Below are 15,377 nucleotides of genomic sequence, written 5' to 3' on the forward strand. Positions count from 1 at the left end.
TAGTGTAGGGCGAAAAAGCACGATCAAAGTTGATAGATAAATATAGGGAGAAGTTGAGTGTTTGAATTTGCCAGAAAATCTAGTCGAACTATGTCACAAACTTTTAAGTGTAGAACTTCACCTTATATATTATATACAATCATCCTTTATTTTATTTGTATATTTTACTCATCAGTTCATAATTTTACACGGGCAAAATATTAAAATAAAGGCTAATAATCCATGGTGTAATAAGAAAGTGATGGCTATTTCAGCCCAACTTTTATCATTGGTCCTAGCAAAATTAGGTCATACTTTATATAAAATTATAGGATTTTGCGTGGATTAGCTTCTATTCTCTTTAGATCTCTAAAAATTTGACAAGAAAAAGAAAAAGGAAATCATAATCAAAATTAAAATCCAACGTGTTGCATGCGAGTACTTAAGCATGCAGATATTATTCCGTAAATAAAATACATACAAAGAAAATAACGGATAAAAAGTTACATGCAAGATATATATCAGCAATTCAGCATACTTTGTCTTAGATTTGTCAAGATTACATAATTTTTCTTTTTGTCTAATTTCAAAAATAACACAAAACTGTCTTTGTTTTAATTTCCTTCACAATAATAAGGACTTTATTCACCCTACATTCCAAACTCACGCCAAAAAAGGTTCCCATAATTGTGTGATATTCTTTTTCATATCAGAAGTGGTTGGTTTTCATGTGATTTACTCGGATTGATGTATAATACTTCACAAATATTAGTTGAGCTCTGAAAATATATTTCTTTTGTCATTTTAGAAAAATAAGTTGGTGTTAACTGAGAGATTAGTGCAAGTCATAAACCATATACTAATATAATTGAGAACACCTCAACCTCAAGGGTAATCTCTCATTCTCTCATAGCAGCAGCTATCTTCTTCTGGACAAGTTCCACTCCTAGACGCGGAGACAATCGCGGCAGCGTTTCCTGCAAAACATGGCAATACTCATATAAGATATAAGCTCCTTTTTCCTCTTTCATATTTGAATTTTAGAGTCTCTTTTATTTTATTTTCATTTATCATATCTAGTGATTATCAAGATAACGAGAGGAATGCTAAAACAAGATGGAAGTATCTTCAAAAGAAAAAAATCAAGCAAATCAAACTTGGATCCTAAAACTGTGACAAACTAATAGGTAGGGATACTTCGCAAGAACTGGTTTCTTTCTCCATGAATACATGCGGAGTACCTACAAAGCAGGAATTACTCTCTTCTTTTTTTTTTTCTTTCACTTTATAAGGTAACTGTGATTTCCCACAATTGAATCTATAGCTACATAAGCCTAAGTTGTAGAATGAAACAGAAGACTCCATAGCTACATGACACTCCTGGCTTGCTCAGACAACTCATATTGTGTATTTTGCACCAGGATGTTGCCATGTAAAGTTTTGGAGACATGTTTTCTAACTACAAGGAGAAACTTAAGTACAAGTCAATGAACATCATCAAAGCTTTATAGAGAATTGAGGATTTAAGTATTTAAATGTCACATTTTGCACTCCATACATTTGAAGTTCAATTTGTATGAGTTCTGTATTATGTCCAATTAACAACAACATTATTCTTGATTGTTTTGACTGTGAATTGTTTTTCTAATACAATATGCCCTTAGTCTAGTATCGCCCTGTACAATGGATAATTCTTACCAAGAGTCATTGTGAGAAATAGAGCCCCATATGCAGTGAACGACAAATTTAACTACGGAACAAAATTTAGCTGAAATGTCAAAGTAGCATGCAACTGAAAAAACTGAAACCTAAGAATTCTTATGATAAGCACCTAAGGATTATGGAAGACTATGTCCTGAAAGGCTAGAAATTAAAAGGGTAGAACCATTCTTCTTAAAATACAACACCAAGCATCCCAGTTGAATTTTGTACAACTCATACCGCAGAACAGTGAAAATTGTGTGATCCTAATGTGTAATGGCTTGACCCCATACTACTAATTACTGCTTTGCCTAGAAGCCTCAAATCATATGCAGATCCCGTAAAAGAATGAGGGCGTGACAAAATTTGTAAGCATCATATGCCAGGTCTCCTAGTAATATCAAACTAATATTTTGCAAGCATCAAACTAAAATTGTTGAAGATGGTAAAAAAAAAAAAAAAAAAAACTATGGAATAAGGAAAAGATGATCATACACTTGTGTGCAGAAACACAAGTCCTTGATGATCGTCCATCAGCAGATGCTATCTTAATCACCAGCAAAATTCCTGGTCCTAGACTAGGAAAAGGGCATGAAAAACACAGGGCAGTGCCAATTTCATCAAAAAGAAAAAAAGGCAGCCAAGTGTGGAGAAGTTAGACTTGCTACATTACACACCTTGGTGCTACCTTTCTCTCTACTACATTCATAATACAAAGAAATTAAGCATTGCCCAAGTTGTAACCCTTCACCAACTAATCCTAAACATTTTGATTATGACATAATTATAGAGCCTCCATAGTTGAATTGAGCATTGAAGTATACCTCGGTGCCATCAGAGAGTACTTTAGCCAAGACAGGTATCTCGTATTGATAAGCTCTTTCCCATTGGGGATTGGTAGTTATGTCCCTTATCTAATTCACAAAACCCAAAACACACACAATCAGAATGAGACAAAGATAATCATAACAATAAGAAGAAGAAGAAGAAGGAGGTACCTGGAGCTGAACATCGTGAAGGGAATCAGGGCCAGAGAGCAAGAACGCAGCTTGCAGCTTCTCTTTCAGACCTTCACACAAACAGCATCCGGGCTTTGAGTATAGAACCAATTTTCTTCCACAAGGTTCCGATGAAGATGATGACGAGCACCGAGATACTAAAGCCCACCTCAACGAAAGCCCGCTGGGCCTTTGTCCACTTCGGAGCAAAGCTGGGGAGGGTCTCACCGCTGCGAATGCCGCCGCCACACTCGCAACCGCCATTTTTCCGAGCCAACAAATAAAAACGTTAGCCTACGGATTCTGCTTTTATTAATTAATCAACCGCACGGTTATAACTTATAAATTAGGACTTAATTTAAATGTGTCATTTTATTATTTCTAAAATATAACATTATATTTTTCTTAAAAATTCACAATAAAATTCTGATTAATACAACTCAGGATGAGTAGAGTAGGAGTGATTAATAGTTAATACAACTGAAATTGCTTTTAAATCTATTTATAATAAAGTGCACTAATTTAAACTAACACATAAAAATAAAAGCGGTTTTAATTTTAAAAATCGGTATAGGAGTTACAAGATCTTATACAAATAAATCTTTCTTTCCTCCCTTTTTTTTCTTTTTAGTTTTTCAAAGATGCACATCCAATCCATAAGTCAATGTTGTAGTTTCTCACTTTCTTGTTATTTTCTTACCATAAGACATCATCCTAAATTCTAGTCTATCCTCTTTTTTTTTTTAAGATAATACATGTTAAATTTCCAGTCATGGGAAATTGCCCACAAACATTTTGAATTATGAATGAACCAAATTTCTCAGTCACGTAAACAAAAGAAGGAATCCAACAAATACAAAAGTTGCTCAAGTAGAAAACTATCAAAACCAAACACCATTATTCCCCTTTTTTTTAGCTCCAACAATGTAAGCACAACTCTTCAATTTCTGCATATTATGCAATGTTAAAGACCACCAAAAACTCCCTTCAAGGGTAACCAACCCACTTAACCTTCAATTATAGTACATGAAAAGGATCCACAAGAGGAAAATCTAATACAATCTGGTGTTGTGAAGTGTCACAAGCGTGTTAAAAGATAGAAATGTTTATATGAGCTTCTTCTTCCTAAAATATCGCTTCAGATACCACAGCTGCAAGGCTGCAACAACAATGCAGACACCAAGAGACATGATACTGAACCAAGCCACTTTAGCATTCGTCGATTCGCTAACCTCCCTCATATCCGCTTCCCTGCAACGAGCAATGTCCAAGACAAAAGATGTTCCAATCAAAATGGCAATGCATTAACTAACCATTAACCAAGCTCAATGAATGGAATTTGGATCATCTAAAGTGATAAAGTGAAGGGTTAATCGCCATTGACTTTGTAACTTCCATGAAATACGTGTGTCCCACTATCTTAATTTAAGAGTGATTAACTCCTCCCTTTAGAGGATCTTGATCCCAATGAATGAATCATGATTAATTTCCCTTTTTGCTCATCACCATCAGTTAAAATTAAACAACCTAACTAACTTCTTCATAAGACCGTGACAACAGATATTAGCATCATCAAGGACATCTTCACATGAAGACGTTAAATGGTTCAGTCAAACATATTTAGTCAAACATATCAAACCATCTAACTGTACACAATATCATCTTCACACGAAGATGTCATCATTGAAGTAATCACCATGAATCAAATACCGAAACGAACACGAGATTTACCTGTTCTTCAAGTAAATTAGATTTTCGCGGATGGCTTCGACAGCTGCTTCAAGTTTCCTTAGCTCAAGTTCAACACCCTGTCAAAAAGGAACACTAAACATTTGATATTGAAAGGAATAAAGGAATGTAGGGATTACCTGAATCTTTTCTTTTTTGGCAACCGTTTCCCAGTCCTTGGCAGAAATGCCAGTTCTCCAGTCAAGGCTAACAGTTACAGTTGGTTGTTGATGGTTGTTTATGTTTTGCAGCCAGAAGCAGGCCAAGTAGGTCCCACTCTCGGCGCTTGTAAATGCAAACTGGCCATGGGTAACATTTTCTTTCTGGTGAAGGTTGTTTCCATAAGGAGATGTTACCTAAACAAAACAAAAAGCTAAGATTCGTTACAAATTGAAAGAGCGAGGCATAATTGAAGTGAAAGAAGAGAAGAGGTACCTTGAGAGAGACAGTGTGAATCTGGTTATGGTCAACTTCATCGGCGACAACATAGTAATCGGCTAAAACGACGACGTTGGACTGGATATCTTCCGAGACACACTTGGTTCCGGAAGAAGGGATGGTTAGCCATATGGCATGAGATTCAGCGATGAAGAAGAGGAAGAGGAGAGTAATTAGAGATCTTAGCTTCATGTGATTAATTAACTTTCACTGTTCCTTCAGATCTATGTATTTATCACTTAGAAACTAAGCTGACTAATTCGCCTCTCTGGGACATGGCCTCCTCTACTTTCTTCTTTCTTCCATTCGTTAATCGTTTTTGGTTTTTTTTTTGGTTTTTTTTCCCACGGTATCTCCAATCTCGCAAGTTAAAATACTAATCCAATAGATCATAGTTCTATTTAAAAATTAAAAAATGCTAGGGATTAGAAATTTTGGTGTTTTATAACTATTGATTAACTATTAATAATATTTTTAATGGTGTGAGATTACATCTAATGGTGGGACATCATTCATTTTTATTGGTTAAGTACTGGCCAAAAAACACAAAAAATTACTGACCCTCTAAATTTTTTCTTAAAAATTTATTGTTGATTTAATGAGATAAGGTGTGATTTAAATACTAACTCAACTTGATTTGTTTTCTTTTTTTATTTTTATTTTTTTTTAAATGATTAGACAATTCTTAATTTTAAACATCACACATTTAGTGCTTTTTTTGGTACCATTTAAGGGGTTTTTTATTCTTATGTTCCTTGGATATTTTACTTTTTTATGGACCAAGCCTATAATATATTTGGGCTTCTACTAGATTGAGAGGCCTGTTATTTTGTCCAAAAATTGCAATAATCTCTGACCAAAAACTATGAAAGAGTGATCTGCATCTACACTTCCATGATGTTCCTCGGGGGTGTATGTGTTTCGGTCCGGTCCAGTCCAGACTCGAACATTTTAAAAACTAATTTAGTGTGATTTTATCAGGTTTAGATTTGAGTCTGAGTCTGAAAAATAGATCCGATTATTATTTAGGATCTAGTCCAAGTCAAGGCGAACCCGATTTCACTCAATTCATGTGCATTTTAAAAAAAACTAAAAAAAATATATATGTTTTAAATTAGTTTTAATATTATGTTATATTAATTATAAGTTTATTGTATTTTTTTTAATCACACTTGTTGAATTAGAAAATAGATAAAAAAATATCAAATTAAAATATGAATATCAACTTCTTGATAACAAGTTTATTCTTTATAAATAAATGTATCATAAATAAGTTTCTTTATAAATTGTTGTTAAAATTTGAAAGGCCCGGTTTTCACCCGCTATAATTGTGATCCAAAAATGTTTAAATTTTATCGGATCTGAAAAATAGATTTGGTGTATATTTAGAATCGAGTCTGGATTAAGAAAAACTCAATTTCATCCCGATCTATGTACACCCTAAGTTATACCACAAACCGAAACAAAAGAAGTGTATGAAACACAATTAAATTGAAACTGATAAAAAGTTGTATGATAAAAATATAAAATTAAAATATCAATTGCTTATTAAATGATCAAATTAATTTCTATTTTACACAATTAATTCTACATACAATAGCTTATTTTCATTTCAAATAAAACCAATTCTAAAAATATATTTTTTCCAAACACACAGTTTTTAAAAGTTTCTCCTTATATTATTTACTGTGTCTTTTCCTAACTTTTTTTGAAGAAGAATTTTACTATGAAAATGAATTTTTCCTTTCCAAAAACTTAAAAAAAATTAATACAAATTTGTGTAAGAAAATTATGTTAAATTTTATATATATATATATATATATATATCTTGTAGTGCTAAGAAGTAAGATCTTGATTAATGTTACTTTTATTTAGTGTATGTGAAGTAGTGGACTAATTAAGAAGTTGGGGTTGACCCCTTCAAATACATAATAAATTATTGGGAAAATGTAAATTGTACACTAAAATTATTGACTAAAATTAGCCATCAATATATTTGTGTATAATACATGTATAGTTTAATTTATTTTTAATATGTATTTATATTTTAATATGTATCTTATATTAATGGCTGACTTTAGTGACTGATTTTAATATACACGTGACATAATCCATATCATTGCAGATAGAGCATTAAATAAAAAACAGCTATAAAACACCCAAGGAGCTATCAATAAGGATATGGAGATATGATGGATGATTTGAGGATATCCACTTCCCATAATTCAAGTATTTTCCAGGAAGTTACACCTATATATGTACATCAACTAAAACTTGGAAAAATACATTGGACTTCATTTATTTCGTTACTATATATATATATATATATATATATATATATATATAAAACCCCGTTACACCCACATGGATTCTGCTGCTTCTCCATCATCCAACAAACTTCCAAATTTGAAATCTTTGCCTCCATTAATTATTGTTGTTATTATTTCACCCATATCCCTTCCAAGTACTCAGTCCCTACTAGCTAACTCAATAATAATAATAATAACTTGTCATCACTTTGTAATTATTTTTATATATATTGTAGTACTAGCTGGTCTCAACTCTCATGTGTGAAATTACATATTCAATTAAAGAAAAAGAGAATAAAAAGAATACTATGAAGTCTCATCAATCAAATGCATGCAAACATGCATGGTCGTGGCCATCTTGGTGGGTGAGGGTTACTTTAATTTAATTTAAAATTTAGTATTGTTTATCCAGCTCAATCAGGGATCGGATAATAAATGCAATTCAATTTATTATCTTTACATTATCCACACTTTTTTTATTTATCAAATATATATAATATTAATAAATATAAAATTTGTGATGAAAATAAATATCTTACACTTTAACTAGGAAATTTTGGATTTACGTTTTAGAAATAGTAAAATATATATATATATTTTAATAGATATCTAGTATGAAGTAGGATCATTTGAACAAAAAATTATACACCAAATTCTTCTCAAATTCGTTCTCATTATATATAATCAAGTACTAATGTATGTTGTTGATTCTTCTTGCTAATTACATATATAGATGTTCAATTCATATCTGAAATTTTTTAATTTGAAATTGTCTAAAATTAGAGCATGCAAAAATAGTAAATTTATGAAAAAAGTGAGACAAAGTATACTTCATTACAAGAGTATTTTTGTCCCAAATTAGAGAAATAATAATTTTAAAATTAAGTTGAAATTTAGGGACGAATTTAAATAAAAATAATTTTGGAGATGAATTTAATTTTCAGGTTAAACTATAGAGACTAATTAAAATCTTATTTAATTCTATTTATTATAATAATGTTAGATATTATTAATTTTTAAATTTATAATAAAAGTTAAATATTAAAATACAATTTATTTTTAAAATTTTATTATTCTGTAACATTACTACGAATAAAAATACTAATTTAAATAAAAATTTATACACCAAACTCCTCTCAAATTCTCATTATACATATAATATAGAGTAATAATGTATGGGCATGTTTTATCTGATGTATACGTATCATATCATGGATAACACATTATAGCTGGATCATACAAAATCATTTTGAAAATCTTGAATAAAATTTGTTTTGAGGTTTTTTTTTTCCAATTATATTTAGGACACGAGCTAAATAATTTTTTATAAAATAATTTTATGGAATAATATAAAGAGAAAAAAAATAGGAATCAATATTTTTGGAAGAATGTTTTTTTTAAACATTTAACTTTTACTCATTCAATATTTTATTAATTGATTGTCGGTCAAATAATATTGTAAAAGAAAAAATTGGTTCCTAAATCCTAAAGGAGTGAGGTATTTTAGATGATAGTGGATTTGGATTCATTGAATTTGTAAGTGAAAATGTGAAATGCATTATTTTGGGGGTCCCTTTGAAGTATGGGACTTATGAGTACGGATAGTCCTATTGGTTGGTACGGCCAGTTAGAGTACAGTGCTCTACTTTATATGATTGTCTCCACCATGCATGCATCTATCTCCTTTCATTCTTCCTCAAATATTTTTGTTCTTGTTTTTTGCGGCTAATTTTTTTTATATGAAAAAATATTGTGTGTAATTTATTATTATGAATAATTAGTGTGTTTTTTTTATATAGATTAATTTTTTTTAACTTTAAGTAACAAATATATGACCCTTAAATTTAGAGAAGTATAAAAATTTGAGGATAAGATTATATAATGTTACAAATCTGAGGGTTAGATTTATATATTCAAAAAATTTAAAATAAAAAAACTCAAATTTAATCTTTAAATTTGTGGCATTAAAAAAAAATTAAAATCTATAAAATTGTCTCTCAGATTTGTGATTATCCACCCACAAAAAATACACCAACTTTTTACATTATTTAAAAATATCACTACAATCTGAATAATAAAAATGAAAAATGGTTTTTTTGCTTGTCCTATATATGTATAATTTACTATTTTGTTAAATATTAAATATACTAAAATAAAACTCGGACTCATAACTCATGAGCAATATAATCAGTAGTCTAATCACAAAGCAAGAATGTAAATAACATGAAGTTTCCTTCAAGCTTCCAACAACCACCAGATCCGTAATTGATTGCTTAGCTTTCTTGTCGGATTAGTCCTGATATTGTGATGTATTTAGTTATGGACACAGTGTTAGGATAATATTTAAATATTAATTAGATACTAATTAAATATTTAAATTCAAATTAGATGATATTTTTATGTTTTTTTTATTTGTTTAATATCTTTAAATAGGTTATACTTTATATCATATGAAAAATAAAATAAATACACATTTTTTTTCTAATGTCAATATTCTTTTGGTTTCTAACATATTATCAAATCAACAAAATTTTATATTCGTAACTCTAACCTAATTCAACCAAATATTTAAATTTATCCGCATATATTTTACTGTTATCGTTTCTTTTTCTTCTTCATCATCACTAATAACACTAATATTTTGCTAACATATTTATTAGTTCTGATTTTTTCTGGTGTTATCATTAAATAATTTTGGTTTATTTCTTAGTTTATTTGATATTCATTTGGATGCAGAAATGAATTCGATATGTTTTTGTTGATGATTAATTCCTTTTGACTGCTTGTTCAAATTTGAACTAATTTCAATTCATTTGTTATCGTCATCACCAACAACACCAATATTTTACTAACATCGTTATTACTTCTGATTTTCTCTGATGCCATCATTAAATAATTTCGGTTCATTTATTAGTTTATTTGAGATTTATTTGGATCCAAGAATGAATTCCATGTGTTTTTGTTGATGATCGAGCCTTTTTGACTGGTTGTTCAAATCTGAACTAATTTTGATTTATTTGTGTGTTAATTGGGGTTCACTTGATGCTGCTGATAAGTATTGACCAAATTTTGTATTTCTTAAGTAATTTCAGTTCATTTCTTAGTTTAATTGAGGTTCATTTGGATCCAGAAATAAATTCGATGTGTTTTTGTTGATGATTGGGTCTTTTTTACTGTTTGTTCGAATTTGAACTAATTCTGATTCATTTGTGTGTTAATTGAGGTTCATTTTATGCTACTGATAAGTATTGACCAAAATTTTTAGCAAAGAAGAATGAAATTATTCATTATCACTTTATTCAATTGCATTAGATTCCATTCTATTCCATTCAATTTGTCTAAAGTCATCACAATCTTTAGGATAAATTGTTCATCGATATCGACAACACACCTGGATTGCAAATGAATCAAAATATTATTATAATAATACTATTGTATAATAACAAATGAACCAAAAATTGTGCATTCTATAAACTCAGAAACTCTTATAATTTTGGTCCATTTCTGAGTTAATTGTGTCGCAATCACTATGTAATTTCGGTGCATTTGGTATCTTCTTCCTACACAATTCAAAACTCTTCTTCCTCCTCCTCATCTTTCGTTTCGTCTTTTTCTTCTTCATCATCTTCTCCTTCTTATTTCATTTTCTTAAAATTCTTCTTGATTTACTCTCTTGAGAAGAATAAAACAAAAAAAAGAAAAAAATATCATACAAAAAAGAAGAATAAATGACTACAATAACATGAAAAAGAGAAAAAGAAGAAACAAAAATAAAACGTAGCAACATCATCACCAATAGAAGAAGGAAGAGGAAGCACACAAAGAACAAACGTAAAATAAAGCAGAATTTTATTTACGTTAGTGAAGCGTGTGTGTACACACTACATATAATAAAAATAAATTTTGTTAGATTTAGATTAATTTAATTAAATTTAATTGACAAAAATACTTAGATGTATAACAATTTTCTGTCTTTCGAAAATTTAGCTTACATGCAAGTGTCCTTTTTATTGCTCTAAACTCAAGTTTATCACCTTTTTGAAATTTTTTGTCACTGATAGTAATAAATTTATACCGTTCTACCCGTTTTAGAATGTTTCCAATTCTATTTGCACTCGAAGATCCTGTAATTTTTTATTGGACATTGAATAATTTTCGCAATTCTATATGCATCTTGAGTTTCCAAAGAAATTTCAAATTTTAGAAGTTTTTATAAATATTATTTTAATTTTTTCAGTTATTTTTTAGTAAATTATAAATTTGGTAGAATATTTTTCATTGGTGTTATTCGTCTATTTTCTGTTGAAACTCTTAGTAGACTAATATTTTTATGAAAACTCATCTTTTTACTAAATTATGTACTTTGATGTTCAAATTTAAGATGCTCTCATTAATTTTTCACTTGAATTTAAAAGAGGATATTGGAATAATATTTAAATATTAGTTAGAATATAATAGTATTTAATTACTTAAACTTATATTTGAATTTTTTATTTTTTATTTATTTAATTAACACGTATAAATAAATTGTATCTTGCATCCTATGTGAGGGATAATAAATAGTAATTCACATACCATTTTCTTTAATCTCTTCTCTTATTTCTAACCAAATTGAAATGAGAATCTTATTTATACTCCACTCATCCTCTTGTTTGATCAATTAGCGACGGTTTGGCTGACGCAATCGTTGCTAAATTAGAATTATTTTTAGAATAGTCACTTTTTCTAACAGTCAGGCCATCAATAATAATTAAATTATTAATTTTAAAAATTTATCTGTTAAGATGATACCGACACTAAGGCTTTCGATAACCAGTTTAATATATTTTTGGTTTAAATTGTTCTATCGACTATTCAAATAATGTCACTGATATGTGTTACTTTTACTCGCAATAATGTGATATTGATTTAAAAAAAAAGTTCAAAATTTGCATTGTTAGTAGGATTTTAAGTCTTTGACCCACATACTTTTATCTACGACCAAGTAGGTTAGATTATTGGTAATAATTAATAAAAAATATTTGGTAATTAAAATAAATTTATCAAAAATAGTTAAAATTTATCTTATATAATATTTTATTAAATAATTTTTTAATGATAATTAATATTCTTGTAGTGCTCATTATTAGATGAGGTAACTGTAGTATTAGAGGGCATTTAATTATGGTCCATTTTTTTTTATAATTTGGTATTTTATTTCTCATATTTTAAGCCTGGCATACTTTAGAATAAACCTTCTTCATGGGAGTTGATCTGAAAACCCGAGAACTCGAGAAGTGAGGAATTATCAAATACAAAACCAAAAAAAAAAAATGAAGACTAAAACCAAGTTGAGTGAAATGACAACATGTGAGAATCATTAATATAAATTAGGCATATATCTATGGCATCATGTCAAAGACCGTACCCTTTGCTGCCATCCATAATTATGAATACAAATCCATGGTCAATTTCATTTCTTAATTCTGATAGCCTATAGGGTTGTTAACCCCTTTCTTTTAATTTTTTTCTTAAAAAAAAAAAGATATATAGATGCATTGTAATTTGATATTAGCTATATATTGTGTATCAGCTGCGGAAGGAACCAGGAAAGAAGGGTGAGAACTCGTACGGATTGACGACACTATTCTATTCGCCCATCCATCATTATTATTCCACAATGCAATCTCCACATTCACTTATATATTTTTCTTTTTTATTTTACATCGAACCACCCACCACTTCATTAATTAAGCACGCAATATATTTAGTTTAATTATTAGATTAATTATATATATATATAGATCGAGTAATCTAAAATATAATGGTGGAAAAATAGTATAAGAGGTGAAATTAATACAAAATAACATTTTTCTATATATGTTTTATATTTCTAATGATTGTAATTCCACCTAATAACTTGAAACAAAATATTGTAGTTAGTTAGATAGCGTTTGTTTGCAGAGACTGAAACTAAGATTGGGGGACAAAAATTTAGTATTATGTTTGTTGAGGTAGAGACTGATATTTAAATTTGTATGTCTCAAAAATTTCAGTATTTCAGTACCTCCAAAAAGTAGAAACACTGAAAACTGAGATTTTTTAAGACAGAGACAGAAACTTTAATAATATTTTTGTACCTAAAATATCTCTATTGTAATTAACTAATGCCAACTTTACCATTTCTTCAAATCAGATTAGGGCTTCAGTGTAAGCAGCCTCCTCACTCCATCTTCTCATTTGTGCTTCAAAGTGTGGGTTCCAGCCTCTGCATCGCCAGTGTCAGCACAGCCCCGTTATCGCCGCCGTCGTAACCACCGCAAGGTAAGTGAGTCGCAGTTGAAGTTTCTCTTCCTAGGCTGCGAGTTCTCATGTCTTCATTTGCTCCTTTACAGGATAATGTCCGAGGAACCCAATTGAGAGAGTCTCCCTTGTTGTTGTTGAGTTCATCAGACTTTGTTGTTGTCATCACAGTTTGTGTAATCTAGGTTAGTTGTGGTCCAATTTCATTACTAATTTAGGTCGATTTTTTATGTTGCGAGTTATGTTCTGTGGATTTCGTTCGTTGTTCAACTAGATGCATAGAAAGAATTTGGGTTTTTCTCTCTTCGATTCAATTTGGTTCTTTGTTCTGATGTTTAGATGCATATATGTTTTCATGCCTTGTTTTTTTAATTTCGTTTGTGATGTGCTTCTTATGAATTGGTTTTGATCATGCTTGATTTTTTTTGTTTTCATTCTTATGCATCTTTTGATTCTGAAATCTGGGATGCTCTGTTTGCCTAATTTATGTCTATTTGATGTAAAAATGTATAAATTATTTTGTGAAATGTATGATTGTTGTGGCTATAACCAGCACACTCACTGTGATTTCTGAAATCGTATTGATGAGGAATTTGTTAGCTTAGTTGTAGTTTAAAGAGTAGTGGCACTCCAACTTTTGGAAGACTTTGATTTGCTTAAAACTAACTTAAAATTGAGAAGTAAACTTCAGTAGAAACAGGTAACGAGAATTTTTTTAAGGTTGGTATATATAAATTTTAAGTTTTTCTATATTACCAAACTTCATATATACAGTTGTGTTAAGTACAGGATCAATTCGGTTTATTAATTATTATATCATACTCTCTTTATATATATATATACTCTATTATGACATAAATTTATGGTCACGTGTGATAAAAATTTGAATCCATGTATGTATAATGCTTCTATTAGACACTCCAATCTTAATCATTTATATGTGAGTGGTGTCCTTACTTTAATTTGCCTCTTTTAATAATCAGCCAATCTTGTAGCAGGAACTCGCATCTGATATGGTAATAATTGTGGATGCTTAATTAATTAATTCATTTTAAGTTTCCAATTAAATCAACTAGGTTTCTTAATTAAGGTTTTAAAGAAGAGCATCAGATTCTTAAGTTTGAGAAACTTCAATATATATGATTTAACTTAGATAGTCTTAACTATCTTTTGGTTTCAGTTTCTTGATCTTGTTTTTGGTTCTAAGAAGATATATCAGATTTTGCATCAAGTAGTGTTAGATTTCTTTGAATGTTTATGTATTTTTTTATGTAATGACTTTGCTAGGAAGAAATGGAGTAGTCAAAAATTATTAAACGATGCGTGTCTTTTTATGAAGAGATGAGATCCAACCATGAAGATTTGATGTTGTTCTTTGTGCTTACGCTATTTGTTTACTTTAGGAATAGAACTAGTGGCCAACTGTCGTTAGGCGAAAGCATGAATAGTAGAATTAGACGTGAGGCTTTAGAGCGTGTTGTTGGTGAGGGTGATAGGAATTGTATCTGGGAGTTGAGAATAAACACAAATGTCTTTGTTAATTTGTGTGAGTGGCTCCAAGTTCAAGAAGGACTTACAGAGGATGGTCATGTTAGCCTGCTGGAGCAGGTTGCGACTTTCTTAATTATCTTAACGTATCACAAAAAAATCGTAGTCTGCAGGTTAGATTTTGTAGGTTCGGCGAGACAGTTAGTAAGTATTTTAATAAAGTTTTGAAAGCTGTAATACGGATTCAAAGCATTTTGTTTGCCAAGACTACACCAGTTGAAGAGGATTGTCTTGATTCCACATGGAGAAGGTTTAAGGTAGAACTTATTCGATGTTGTGTATGATTCATATTTTTTTGAAGGATTCTATATCTGAGTATCATAACTTTCTATGGATGATAGGGTTACTTGGGAGCATTAGATGACACTTATATAGAGGTGATAACTCCCGAGTT

The 15,377-nt window shown here is 29.9% G+C and overlaps 2 protein-coding genes across 2 annotated transcripts; both read right to left on the reverse strand.

The window, feature by feature from the left end:
• Nucleotides 1-468: 468 nt before the first annotated feature.
• On the reverse strand, nucleotides 469-3,336 carry LOC112706082 (uncharacterized). The gene is made up of 3 exons (XM_025757176.3): nucleotides 2,679-3,336; nucleotides 2,505-2,594; nucleotides 469-956 (listed from the first exon to the last, which is right to left on the reverse strand). Exons 1-3 carry the CDS (start codon nucleotides 2,940-2,942, stop codon nucleotides 879-881), a joined length of 432 nt encoding a protein of 143 aa, XP_025612961.1. The 5' UTR covers nucleotides 2,943-3,336; the 3' UTR covers nucleotides 469-878.
• A 105-nt stretch (nucleotides 3,337-3,441) lies between these two features.
• On the reverse strand, nucleotides 3,442-5,227 carry LOC112706081 (transmembrane emp24 domain-containing protein p24delta3). The gene is made up of 4 exons (XM_025757175.2): nucleotides 4,842-5,227; nucleotides 4,547-4,762; nucleotides 4,410-4,486; nucleotides 3,442-3,929 (listed from the first exon to the last, which is right to left on the reverse strand). The coding sequence occupies exons 1-4, from the start codon at nucleotides 5,034-5,036 to the stop codon at nucleotides 3,785-3,787; spliced, it is 633 nt and encodes a 210-aa protein (XP_025612960.1). The 5' UTR covers nucleotides 5,037-5,227; the 3' UTR covers nucleotides 3,442-3,784.
• Nucleotides 5,228-15,377: the final 10,150 nt, after the last annotated feature.

This window comes from Arachis hypogaea, chromosome 8, assembly GCF_003086295.3.
Source record: "Arachis hypogaea cultivar Tifrunner chromosome 8, arahy.Tifrunner.gnm2.J5K5, whole genome shotgun sequence".
NCBI lineage: Eukaryota > Viridiplantae > Streptophyta > Magnoliopsida > Fabales > Fabaceae > Arachis > Arachis hypogaea.